General features: G+C 27.7%; 2 protein-coding genes and 1 long non-coding RNA gene across 4 annotated transcripts; 2 read left to right on the forward strand and 1 right to left on the reverse strand.

Moving 5' to 3' along the window:
* Positions 1 to 1,486: 1,486 nt before the first annotated feature.
* On the forward strand, positions 1,487 to 3,665 carry LOC141532256 (uncharacterized). Of its 2 annotated transcripts, XM_074250512.1 has the most exons (3): positions 1,487 to 2,114; positions 2,771 to 2,976; positions 3,062 to 3,665. In XM_074250512.1, the coding sequence occupies exons 2-3, from the start codon at positions 2,812 to 2,814 to the stop codon at positions 3,170 to 3,172; spliced, it is 276 nt and encodes a 91-aa protein (XP_074106613.1). In that variant the 5' UTR covers positions 1,487 to 2,114; positions 2,771 to 2,811; the 3' UTR covers positions 3,173 to 3,665. The 2 variants fall into 2 exon arrangements, with proteins under 2 accessions (XP_074106613.1, XP_074106614.1); XM_074250513.1 differs by lacking the exon at positions 1,487 to 2,114 and having other exon boundaries at positions 2,723 to 2,976.
* Positions 3,666 to 5,149: 1,484 nt separating this feature from the next.
* On the forward strand, positions 5,150 to 6,202 carry LOC141532326 (uncharacterized). Its single transcript, XM_074250616.1, has 2 exons — positions 5,150 to 5,817; positions 6,005 to 6,202. Exons 1-2 carry the CDS (start codon positions 5,439 to 5,441, stop codon positions 6,061 to 6,063), a joined length of 438 nt encoding a protein of 145 aa, XP_074106717.1. The 5' UTR covers positions 5,150 to 5,438; the 3' UTR covers positions 6,064 to 6,202.
* Positions 6,203 to 8,417: 2,215 nt separating this feature from the next.
* On the reverse strand, positions 8,418 to 8,856 carry LOC141532180 (uncharacterized). Its single transcript, XR_012480053.1, has 3 exons — positions 8,779 to 8,856; positions 8,579 to 8,695; positions 8,418 to 8,505 (listed from the first exon to the last, which is right to left on the reverse strand). It is a non-coding gene; the product is annotated as an uncharacterized LOC141532180 (long non-coding RNA).
* Positions 8,857 to 12,519: the final 3,663 nt, after the last annotated feature.

Raw genomic sequence — 12,519 nt, forward strand, 5'->3', positions numbered from 1 at the left:
ATTCACGAAAGATTGACTTACTTAACTTTTACTAATAAAATTTCATTTTAAAAGTTTAATTTTATAACAATTATTATTAGTTGTTAAATCGAGTAATTATCAAGAAATTCAAATATAATTAATTTGATTTAATCAGACGGTAAATATTTACTTATAATTTATATTTTTTAGAAAAAAATAGTAATAATAAAAGGATGCATTAATAATTTTTTATTTAATTTAAGGGTAAAAAATATAAAATATTTCGAGTTGCCTAAAAATGATTGTTTTGTTAAACTTGCCGTGGCTACTTGTGTGTTAGAGTAATTAACGCACTTTTGACCAGCCAATTGGATTTAGACAACGCGTCAATTACTCTCTCACTGGCCTTGATAGTGTCGTTAATAGTGGGGCTGATAAAGAATTTAAAAGGAATTACCGATATCTCAGTTTTTTGATTAGTCTCAAGTTTCATCGCTAGCTCGTGTTTCCACGTCTTTTTAAAAAAATTTTACTCCAAAATCTGGTATGATATATTTAATTAAAAAATTAAAAAATTATTAAAAAAAAATTTATTGTAGTTAGACCTTCGGGCTCAAAAATTAATAAACTTCCCTTATTAAACAAAATGATTAAAAATGATTTCACAATGTTGAATGCCCCTTAAGAGATATGATTTGAAATGATTTACATGTTTTGACAGGATTAAAAATAATTAGAAAAATAATCATTTTTAATCATATCAAATCATTTTGTTTAATCAGGGTTAATTATATTAAGTGTAGTGAGGAAAAAATCATACAAAGGTTTTTTGATTTTTTAAAAATTTTGTTATGTAAAACATTTTTTTTTATTGCTAATAAATATTCTTTTAATTTTTATTAAACATCGTCATAATTTTTCGTTCGTCTATAGAGCAGGCAATAGATAATTAGGCTTCGTGTCCCTTACTTTAGATAAGCGGTCTGAGACCTCAATGCATTTAAGGCTGTAAAACCTTAACAAACAAGTAAATGAGAGTTCTGTTGTACGAAACGAACTTGGTGTAGCTAATGGAAAGAATCATTAGAATACATTATCCAGAATGTTCTAAGGTATGCTTAAATGTATTGTGATACCTAATGTCCGGACTGAAAAAATTTTTGTCATTATAAATTAATTAAGAAAAAAATACATTTTCTCGACTGTCTAGACAAGTAATGAAAGATAATAACTTAAGTAGAAAAAAAAAAAAAAACATTTTTTAAATAAAACTTAACATAATTTAGGTAAAACACGTGGCAATAAATAATAATTAAGAATAAAAGGAAGTTCACTATTAAAATACACAAGTGAATAAATCGAAATTACTAACTATTAAATAAATTAATTATTAATAAGAATTGATAATTATTTATTTACATTTTTATAAATAATTAATCGCTGATCGAATTGTCTTAGTGAAAATAGTTAGTTCATAAACTATCGAATCAAAGAATAGATCAAAGACTACTAACTATTAGAGATATTAATTATTAATAAGAATTGATAAATTGTTTATTCACATTTTTTTTATAAATAATTTATTGTTGATTGAATTGTCTAAGTAAAATAAGTAAGTTAATAAATGATTAGTATCTAGAAATTTCCTATAGTAAAAAAATAAGTTAACGTTAAATTTTCTATGTGTATTTGTGTATGTATAGATGCGCCTATCCATTATCACAAATATACAGTGCGTAACCTGTGACCTATACTTTATGTGAAAGTACAAGGTAGATCGACACAACTATGGTTTTCCGAAACATCCGAAGAGAGGGTACGAACCCCTAAAACTCAATCGCTGATTGGACATTGAGTCCTCCCTCCAATTAACAATTGGGGGACCGAAAGATCTATAATTTGGGAAACTTTGGTGTGTTCGATCTTTTCGTGCTCCGATCTTCCTAGTGGCAACATCGAACCAGTTTTCTTAAGTCTAAACAGACCACGTGTATTTTGTTTCACTTCAAGTAAAATATTTCGAGTAAGTCCAAGTAAACCACGTATATTTAAATTCATTTCAAATCAAACGTTATTAACAATAAAAGTAAATTCCTAAAGTTAAATCAACTAAAACTCATTTAAATTAACAAGAATCATCAATTAAATATCAGGTAAATTTATTTAACTTATTTCTATCAGAAACTTAATAATATTGTAATTTTTATACGAAAGAAAATATTTGAATTCAAATCACTGTGTAACATTTGTAATAGTTGTATCATTTTATAATCTGTGTGAAATTTGTAATAGTTGAATCAATTTATAATTTGTCTAAAATATTCATATTTAATTTATATAATATATGTATTACACTTATTCAGCATCAATTTATTCAATAAACCTATCATTCTCAATAAAATCCAACTCGGAAGTTCCCGGTCTATTAGCCTAACACGCTAGGGCCAAATACTTACACACAATAAACCTAATAAATGTAAAATTAATCAATTACTCCAAAAATTGAATAATTTTTACATTACAATTTTATTGAAAATTTTTTTTTGAACCAATAATAAAATAAAATAAAATAAAATCTGTAATTTAATCTAAAGGAGTTTTTTTTTTTTTTTTTTAATGAATAGAAAAATATTTAAAAAAATTTTTTTTCTTTGTATTTCACTTGATACTTTTTTAATTTTATTTGAAGAATATTAAAAATTAATTGTAAAAATAAAATTTTTAACTTATTTAGTGTTTAAGATCGGTATATAACTGCCCCAATAAATAATTCAAAATTATAAACTAATTTATTATTATTTTTTATCAGATTAATTTCGAAAGGAATATCATCAATCATAATCGGAAAAAATGTCAAAAATAATTTTGGCTATTTCTTTAGTTGTTTTGTGTGGGCTCGTTTTTGTCACTGAGGGAATGAAATTAGGAATTGATCTAGGACTTGATCTAGGACTTGATCTAGGACTTGGTCTAAACTCTACTATAGGAATTACTCTAGGAGGGCCTGGTGATCCAGTAATAATATTATTATTATTATTATTATTGTCATTATTAGTCGATAAAAAAGATAAAATAAATTAATTTTTCTCTGATTTTGCAGTGCCAAGATGATGATGATTGTGATCAAGAAGAAAATCAATTATTCTGCGGATTCTCTGCTGATGGTGATGGAAATTTCGGTGGAATGATATGCCTAAGGGTTGACCCATAAACTCCAAATGATTCATCATGAGATAATTTGTATTTTTATCTTGTTTATTTTACCGTTAAAAACATTTTTTTTTAATTTGTAAACTAGTTATCAAATAACTAGTTATCAGATAACAATTGCTAGTATGTTTCAATTTATATAACTTAATCAATAAAGTCAATCATTTTTTTCCATTTAATTATTTAATTATACTTAAAAATATGTCGTTAAAAATCCATTAGTATGGCTATTAGTTAAGTAGTGGTATGTGAACCTTCGTTTGTTTTAATGTTTTAAAAAAAAATTATCAGAGACTTTAATAAAAATATGTATTATTATTATTATTATTATTATTATTATTATTATTATTATTATTATTATTATAAAAATCTAACTATTGTAGTCGTATCTTGACGAAGTTTAAAAAAATTAAACCATTCACCCATTCATATATATTTTAAAATCTTTTATACTCAACATGCGTTATTATATACTGATAAAGAGCAAGGTTAAATTCTTTTTTTTTTTTGACCACTTAAACTTGGTGTAATTATTAGGGTGATTCAAAAAAAAAGAATATTTTTTTTTTCGTTTGGTACTCTGAAAAATAGGTTCCTAGACACCTCTAAGAAAGCCTCTCCAAGCATGAGTTCTTAATTGTAACGGGAAGGTCCTCCTTCTTACAGTTTTCTATTTTTTCTTATTATCAGATAGAAAAATTTATATCTCGCTTCCAACTACTTGAAAAAATATCTTGTTCCTTAGATTTTGTAGGAAATTGAATGCTCTACAAAAAGGTCTCTTACGATTTTTTCGTAAACCCAACCGTTTAAAAGATATTAACGGTTAAAGTTTGATTATTTTTGGGAAAATTTTTTTATTTCTTATGAATTTTATAACTCAATGAAAAAAATCATTATGAATGATGAAACTCATAGTTTTGTAGGAAATTTACTGCTCTATAAAAATGGTCTCTTATGATTTTTCGATCAAGTTGAGCGTTTACGAGATATTCATCGTCAAACATCAATGCATATCAATTTTTCTAGTTTTTGATCAATAATTCGAAAAATTTCAATTTATTCTGTGAGTTTCAAGGAAATTTAGACAAATTTGAGTTTTTATTATAAAAGCAACTCCTATAGATGTTTTCTGTTCAAAAATTCATTTGAAAGTTTTTATTCTAATAATATTTTTTTAATTTTATCTTTAATAATTTAAAATCTTAATCGCGTTGTCATTTATTATTATGAAATTTGTTCAGTGCGTATTTTTAATTTGTTTTTCACAAAATATACATAAAATTTTCGTTCGAGGGGATTTTTGTTTTGAATTCCATTTCTTCTTCTGTTTGTCTTCTGAAACTAACGCCATCTATGTTTTTTACTCTCAACTATCTTCAGTATCTACCCATTTAATACCGTATTTTCAGTGTTCCTAAAACTGATCATCTTGAATACGTAATAAAATAATTCATTTTAAATAAGTCTTATAATCATCACATAAATTTATTTATCATCAATTAACCTACAATGAATAAAGAAATACGTTTTATCGGAATACCTCTACAAAGAATTTCGGAACGTAAGTTACCAAAAGTGAAAGAGGTTATGCGTGTGTTTTTCTACCAACTTAAAATTTTAAAGTATTCAATCAAACAAAGTGCTAAAAATTCAGTTGACCAAGTTATTGAACTGTGGAGAAAAATTAGATTCCAACTAGTGGAGCTCCTAATGCAGTCAAAAAATTTCTTCGCTATTGTGAGCGAAAAATCCTTAAAAGTGCTTGATGATAATATTAGAAAGTTGTATTTGGATAAAAAATTCGGTACCCATAAAGAGATTCTTTCTAATAATGTACCTGTATGAAACTTAACCACAACTATGATGGGAATAGATGAGAGTAGTAAGTATCTGAGATATTTAATTATTATAAAGTCAGGTAGTAGTGTAACTTTTCATAGATGACTAGATGACATTTGACTAGACAATTTTTGGAGTCCTTTCTTAATTATTTGTCATCAAAATGAATAAATTCTATACATTTTCTTCGTTTAATTTATAAAACAGATCTTATTCCAGACTTAGATCAACCGTCTACCAGTCATGCGATTGTTCCAAGTGAAAAATCAGAGTCGTTCTCTACGTATACATTAAGTGGAGTTACAAATTTTGGATCTGATTCAGAGTATGAACCTCCAATTCCGACAAAACGAGCAAAACTTGATGTCTTAACTCCTGAAGTCATTTTTGGACTCGACCGAGCTAATGTCAGCAGTAGAAATGCGATGTTTATTATTGCTCCGGTTTTACTAGCAGTAGGTATTAAAATTAAAGATACAACGCTCAGTTATAGTTCAATTCAACTAGCTCGTATGCTTCAAAGAGAAGACATTGCTAAAGGACTTAATGACAACTTTAAGACACACGATAAATACGTTGTGCATTGGGATGGAAAAATGCTGAATGACCTTGTTGGATCAAAATCTGTGGAACGGCTACCAGTTATTTTAACTGCATTTGATACCGAACAATTACTTGGGGTTCCAAAAATGAATTCTGGGACGGCAGACAATCAAACATCAGCCATTTTATCGACATTGAGTGAATGGGGTATTACTAATTATGTTAAGGCGATGTGTTTTGACACGACGGCAGTTAATACAGGTAACTTATCAATGATAATTTAATCTAAAAAATATTTAATTATTAACGTTCTAGTTTAATTTTTATTGCTTACTGAATTTCACTTTTGAAATTATTGAGAATTATTTAGTCATTTGGATTTTAAATATAATCTACAATTTGTTGAAAATATTAAATTTAACGATAGTTATCTATTTTCTTTATACAGGAATTCATAACGGTACATGTAAGGCAATTGAAAAGACTTTGGGAAGAGAGTTAATCTAGTTACCATGTCGTCACCACATTTTTGAGATCATATTGAGAAGTGCATTTGAAGTATATTGGCCTGTGTCATCTGGGCCAAACGTACCAATGTTCGGAAGATTTAAAAAATCATGGGATGAAATAAATAAAACTAATTATAAATCGGGAATTGAAGATACTGTTGTTGCTGATATCATTTTGGATAAAAAAATGAAATATCTAGTTTAATTGCACAATCCTTACAGGTATGATTTAACTGCGATTTTAAGAAAAAAATTTTCTTGTTTCTGACAAATTTTTAATTGTTTTTGATAGTTACTACAACCCCGAGATGACTATAAAGAATTGTTGGAATTGTCGTTGATTTTCCTTGGAGAAATGCCTCAAGAAGAAATTTTTTCAAACGTCCTGGTGCAATTCATCATGCTAGGTGGATGGCGAAGGCAATTTACAGTTTAAAAATGTTTCTATTCAGAAATGAATTTAAACTTTCTAATAAAGAATTGGACGGTCTTCGGCAAATTTGTATATTTATAGTTACACTGTATTTAAAAGCTTGGTTTTCATCAACTTCTGCAACAACTGCTGCTAATCATGACTTGCAGTTTTTGAAAAATTTATTCGAGTACAAAAATATCAATTCATTGATTTCTTCAGCAACTTGTGAAAAAATGATTTTGCATTTATGGTATTTAAGTGATGAACTTGCCATTTTATCATTATTTGACGATACCGTTTCATTGGAAGTAAAAAAATATTGTTGGAGCTGTTAATACTCGTAACGGTACAGATTCTAAAGCTAAAAATTTATAATTGATAAAAACGATTTGAATTCATTAACGCAAAAAGTCTGAGTGACTTTGTTTCTAAAAAGTCTTTAAATATCTTTAAAATCTTTGATTTACCATAAGACTTCCTTGATAAAGATATTGAATCGTGGCCTACTAATGACAGTTACATTGAAAATAAAGAATACTTTAACCAATTGAAAGTTGTTAATGATTCAGCAGAACGAGCTGTTGCATTAGTTAGTGAGTATAATCAATGCTTGACAAAAATGAAGAGCAATTCCAATACTTATTGCAAATTATCAAAGAACATCGAAAAAACTACCCAAACTACAATAGAGGAAATTATTTACAGTAAAAGTGTACCGTTATGTTGAAAATATTGAAAATTATATGGCAGTTGATAATTAAATAAATAAATTCTTCGATAAAAAAGTGAAACACATGTGAAACACACTAAATTGAATTATATATTTAAAAAAATGCATTAATTTTTTGTTTTAATGTAATCAAACATGTCCAAGACTAAAAAAACTAATTAAAAAAATAATTCATAACATATTACTATTCATAGAAACTCAAATTTGTCTAAATTTCCTTGAAACTCACAGAATAAATTGAAATTTTTCGAATTATTGATCAAAAACTAGAAAAATTGATATGCATTGATGTTTGACGATGAATATCTCGTAAACGCTCAACTTGATCGAAAAATCATAAGAGACCATTTTTATAGAGCAGTAAATTTCCTACAAAACTATGAGTTTCATCATTCATAATGATTTTTTTTCATTGAGTTATAAAATTCATAAGAAATAAAAAATTTTCCCAAAAATAATCAAACTTTAACCGTTAATATCTTTTAAACGGTTGGGTTTACGAAAAAATCGTAAGAGACCTTTTTTGTAGAGCATTAAATTTCCTACAAAATCTAAGGAACAAGATATTTTTTCAAGTAGTTGGAAGCGAGATATAAATTTTTCTATCTGATAATAAGAAAAAATAGAAAACTGTAAGAAGGAGGACCTTCCCGTTACAATTAAGAACTCATGCTTGGAGAGGCTTTCTTAGAGGTGTCTAGGAACCTATTTTTCAGAGTACCAAACGAAAAAAAAAATATTCTTTTTTTTTGAATCACCCTAGTAATTATACTACTGAACTTGAGTAAATAATTGTATCGTAAAGTTCTTTTAAATTTATTGTAATATTACGAATTTTTAGAGTTCGTTAAAGGAAACTATTTTATTACAATTTTTGACTGTATGTAGATTTAATTTTTTAAATTAATTGATAATTCTATAACGAATAAAATAAAATAAATAATTGATATTTAGCACGGTAGGAAAAAAAATATTTTCAATTCGATTTTTTTTTTTGCTAATTTTTCAGCCAGATTTTATTATTATTAATAGATAATAGCTTAATTTAAGGCGAATTAAACTAATCAAAGTTAGCTATTACAAATTAAAGACAATATTTTTTAGGGTAAAATCAATAAAACCAAAACACTAATTATCATGAATCATGATAAATTAGATGGGTTTATTATTAGACCTCATCCACTACGAATGTCGACAAGTTGACACGTTTTTATAATGGATTCTCCATCACCACCCACGGTGAATGCGCAATATAGATCAATAAGCGCTTGTGAACAATTTGAATCGTCCGTGCACTGTAAAATCAGAGAACAATAAATTAATTTGATCTTTTTTATCGATTATTAATAATAATAATAATAATATTACTTCTGCACCAATACCCAACAACCCATTTTGTCCCTCAGTGAAAAAAACGAGCCCACACTGAACAATTAAAAAAATAGCCAAAATTATTTTTGACATTTTTCCGATTATGATTAATTCCTTTGAAAATTGATTCAACAAAAAATAATAAAATAATTAAAGTTTCATTAAAAGATTTTTTAAAATAAAAAATACTCACGTACTTTGTTGTTGGTAAATTGTTGTATGCTTATTTTAAATTTCTAACGATTTCTCGGGAAGCTTATATAGCGAAATTTTTTCGAAAACTCAAATATTTCATGATTGTCGATTTTTGGATTCGTCAAAAAAATAAAAATTATATCGTACTCACGATAAGCGTCAACATATAAAATTTGTTTTTTTCTCGTTAAAATTCTACCGTTAGTCATGCAAATTATCAACAATAAAAAAATATCTTACTTAAGTTTTTTTTTTTTTTTTTTTTTTTTTTTTTTTTTTCCAGTGAGTCATAGCAAACTATTTTATTTTATTTTTTTTTTTTAATTTAATTAAAATTAATCAAATGTATGGTAGTCCAGATACAGAGTAAAATAGTTCAAAAAAGAGTTTTAGCTTTAGATATTTCATTTACGAAAAAACGTCCGATTTCTGATTACCGATTTTTTATTAGAAAAAAATTTATGAGGTTTAAAAACCTTAGAAAAAAACTATGGGTTTTTTTAAATTGGCGAAAAGATGTTTAAATAAAAAAAATTTATAGTGGATCTTGAAGCTGAAACTATGAGGATTTCAAAAATATCCTTTAATTACTTTAATCTTATAAAAAATTTTCCAACTATTTTTTTTTTTCGCTAGAATTTTGAGTTTTTAGCTTTAAAAATTTTTATCAAATGACTTGTTGATTTTATAAAAAAAATAATTAAAATTAATTGGATGCTAAAGTTTAATTACAGATAAAGTTTTGGATTGTAAAACACAACTTAAAGTTGAAAGCTGATGTATCTCTCTAGATAACAATACTTATGTTATTTGAATAGCTACCAACATTACCGACTTCTGCTGAAAATTTATAAAATTTATGATTCTCCGTCAGTTGGTAATAAAAATTCCATTTAATTTTTTTTTGTCAAACGGCACATCTTGCCCTGATAGCCAGCGCTTTCTCAGTAAGTGTTGACTTTCAGCAGTTACGGTTAATTTATACATCAAGTTGGCGGCGGTAATTCTTCTTTCAACAACAGTTGTAAGCAAATTGATGGAAATCTACGGCCGCAACTTGAATACAAGTTAACAATCAAACTTGTAGTTAAATTTCCTTTCAACTTTACTACAATTTGAAGGAAATACTTGTACAGCAAGTTTTGACGTCTATTTGCAGAGTAAGTTATAGGTAACTAATAGGTAATCGCTCGCTTTGCCAACTCTTTCCGTCAAGTTTGCTTCAAATTGCGGACGTAGATTGACAGTAAGTTATAGGTAAGGTGGCTATCAGGGTGATGACTACAACTTTTGTTGTCGTCTTAAAAATTTTATTCATCAGTCACTCGATTCCAAAATACAACCAATTAAAAAGAAAAACTAATTTTTTAATTTTCAATTTTTAATAAAAAAAATTATTAGACTTTTAATTATCAAAAAATCTCATTGAAGCGCAAATTTTGAGCTGGTAGGACCTAAAATAAAGACTTAAATCATGCAAAATCTCACGCTCGACAACGCGTGAAATTTCCCGTTTAACTTTTCCCCCTCGTCACGCTCCCCTGGCCGACGCTAGTTAACCCCCTCCCTTTTTAGCGGCCAAGCTAAGCACGCAATTATGTCAATTTATAAAAAAAAAGTAGATATCGCGGGTCGCGACTTTTGATAGCGTGAATAGTAATTATTTAGTCTCCACGATATCGAATCCGGAATATTATTATTATTATTATTATTATTATTATTATTATTATTATTATTATTATTATTATTATTATTATTACTGTTAATATATAAAAATTTTGGGTGAAATATTGAAAATACTAAAATACTATATCAAATTTTTCGAATAAAAGTTATCTGTCAATTTCATAAATTTAAATTTAAAGTTAAAAAATAAAATTATTATTATTATTATTATTATTATTATTATTGATATTTGGAAACAGGTGAATGAACAGACGGCATGCGCTATCTGCCCACCAGCTGGATCGAGATGATATATTTCGCGGGAGTTTCAAATTCTGTAGGCATTTAAATATTTTTATGGCCAAAAGGTTGAGAAGAGATGAGAACGGGGGCAGAGGCAAGGGAGAGAGCATTTGTTTCGCAGGAAGACGCACCTGACACTAATCCAACGGTCAATATTCCCCCTGTTGTTGTTTATAGAAGATTTTAACTGCCTTTGTTCCCTTACCGAAGTTACAATTGGAAATTGCCAAAATTTTGGTTAATTTTATTGAGCGGTTTTTTCGCGATAACACCTACACTGGGAATATTCCGAGTTTTATTTATTAATTTAATATATAAAATTTTCAAATTTTTAGAAATATTATTTACGAATTTTTTCAAGGTTAAAATATTTTTTTATCTTTATCGGTGAGCTATGAAAAATTATTCCATAACTTTTATAGTCACGAAAAGTTGTTAAATTTTTTACAAGAGTCTTCTATCAACACAACATCGATAAACATGATTTTAGTGATAATAATTGATCTATCAATCCATTTGTAATAGTAATATAACTTTACCCTTAATATATAGTCTTTTGAATCTGATTATATAATAATTTATCTTTGCACTATCGCTATCAGTTACAAAACTTAAAAATTGACGGTTATAATTGACAATCGTAACAATGTTTTTTTTTATTTTTTTTTATATTTTTATTTTCGAGTCGCGTGGGACCTTCAGGTGAAACTTTTTACCTCGGAACCTGAGGGGTGCACCTGCTATACACCTGTTGGGGCCGTTGCAACGTCTCAAGAAAAATAAAAGACAAAACACTGTCTTTCCTTCTTCCCAGAATGTGTTATTATTATTATTATTATTATTATTATTATTATTATTATTATTATTATTATTATTATTATTATTATTATTATTATTACCAACCGCAAGGACCTCTTCCCTCCCTTTAACAATAATTAAAGTCACCTAAAATTGGAGATTTAGAATATATATTTTTCATTCAAATTGGGAGAATTAATAAAAAAAAATTAATCGAGCTTGGTGCGTTGGTGGCTTGCACCGCGAAAGTCCCGAAGATGAGCAAGGTGCGCTCCAAGGTGGAAGGTGGTGACGGCCGTTGAGGCAGCTGATCTCCCCGGAACGCCAGCAGGTGAATACCTCTCAGATGGAGTAAAGAGGAAGGAGGCAAGAGGAATATTTTAGTGGTAAGCCGTTTTTGTTGCCAGGCAGCTCATAGAGAGATAAAAAAAATTATTTATCAAATTATCATTTTTTATTCTCAGGGGGCTACTTTCGACGCAAGTATCTGGGGATCTATAGAGCGCTCCAAAGATCATCGATAGGGGAGAGTTTTCTGAACTAGAGTCTAGAGCTCTATAGCTTGGTTATTTTTTAAATAATTAATCGGGATCGTGTAATGAAAATAATAAGTCGAATAATGAAAATATTAAAATTTTCCATAAAAATGAAAGCGAACCTTTGAGAATGAATTGACATAACAAGAAAGAAGCCGTTTAAGGATAATAATAATAATAATAATAATAATAATAATAATAATAATAATAATAATAATAATAATAATAACAATATCACGAAGAGTGTTTGAACGGAACCGGCATATAATCGAAAGATTAAATCGCAAATGGAAAACAAAGAGCGTTGGAGCGTCAACTCGGTGTTGAATCATAAGTTATAAGTTATAAGTTTTAAGTATAAGTACAAGAAGGGACCATCTGTTGACTCAAGGAAGTTTCTGTTTAGGAAGCCCATGGGAACTTTGACTCGGACTCGGACAT

This window comes from Cotesia typhae, unplaced genomic scaffold (assembly GCF_013202065.1).
Source record: "Cotesia typhae breed Kobodo isofemale line unplaced genomic scaffold, CoteBio_Ctyphae contig_59, whole genome shotgun sequence".
In the NCBI taxonomy this organism is placed as follows: Eukaryota; Metazoa; Arthropoda; class Insecta; order Hymenoptera; family Braconidae; genus Cotesia; species Cotesia typhae.

Coding starts and splice junctions, on each gene's coding strand:
- LOC141532326 (XM_074250616.1), top strand. CDS start 5,439: ATGTTTATTATTGCTCCGGTTTTACTAGCAGTAGGTATTAAAATTAAA. Junction 5,818..6,004: donor CACGACGGCAGTTAATACAG/GTAACTTATCAA, acceptor TTCTTTATACAG/GAATTCATAACGGTACATGT.
- LOC141532256 (XM_074250512.1), top strand. CDS start 2,812: ATGTCAAAAATAATTTTGGCTATTTCTTTAGTTGTTTTGTGTGGGCTC. Junction 2,977..3,061: donor TAGGAGGGCCTGGTGATCCA/GTAATAATATTA, acceptor CTGATTTTGCAG/TGCCAAGATGATGATGATTG.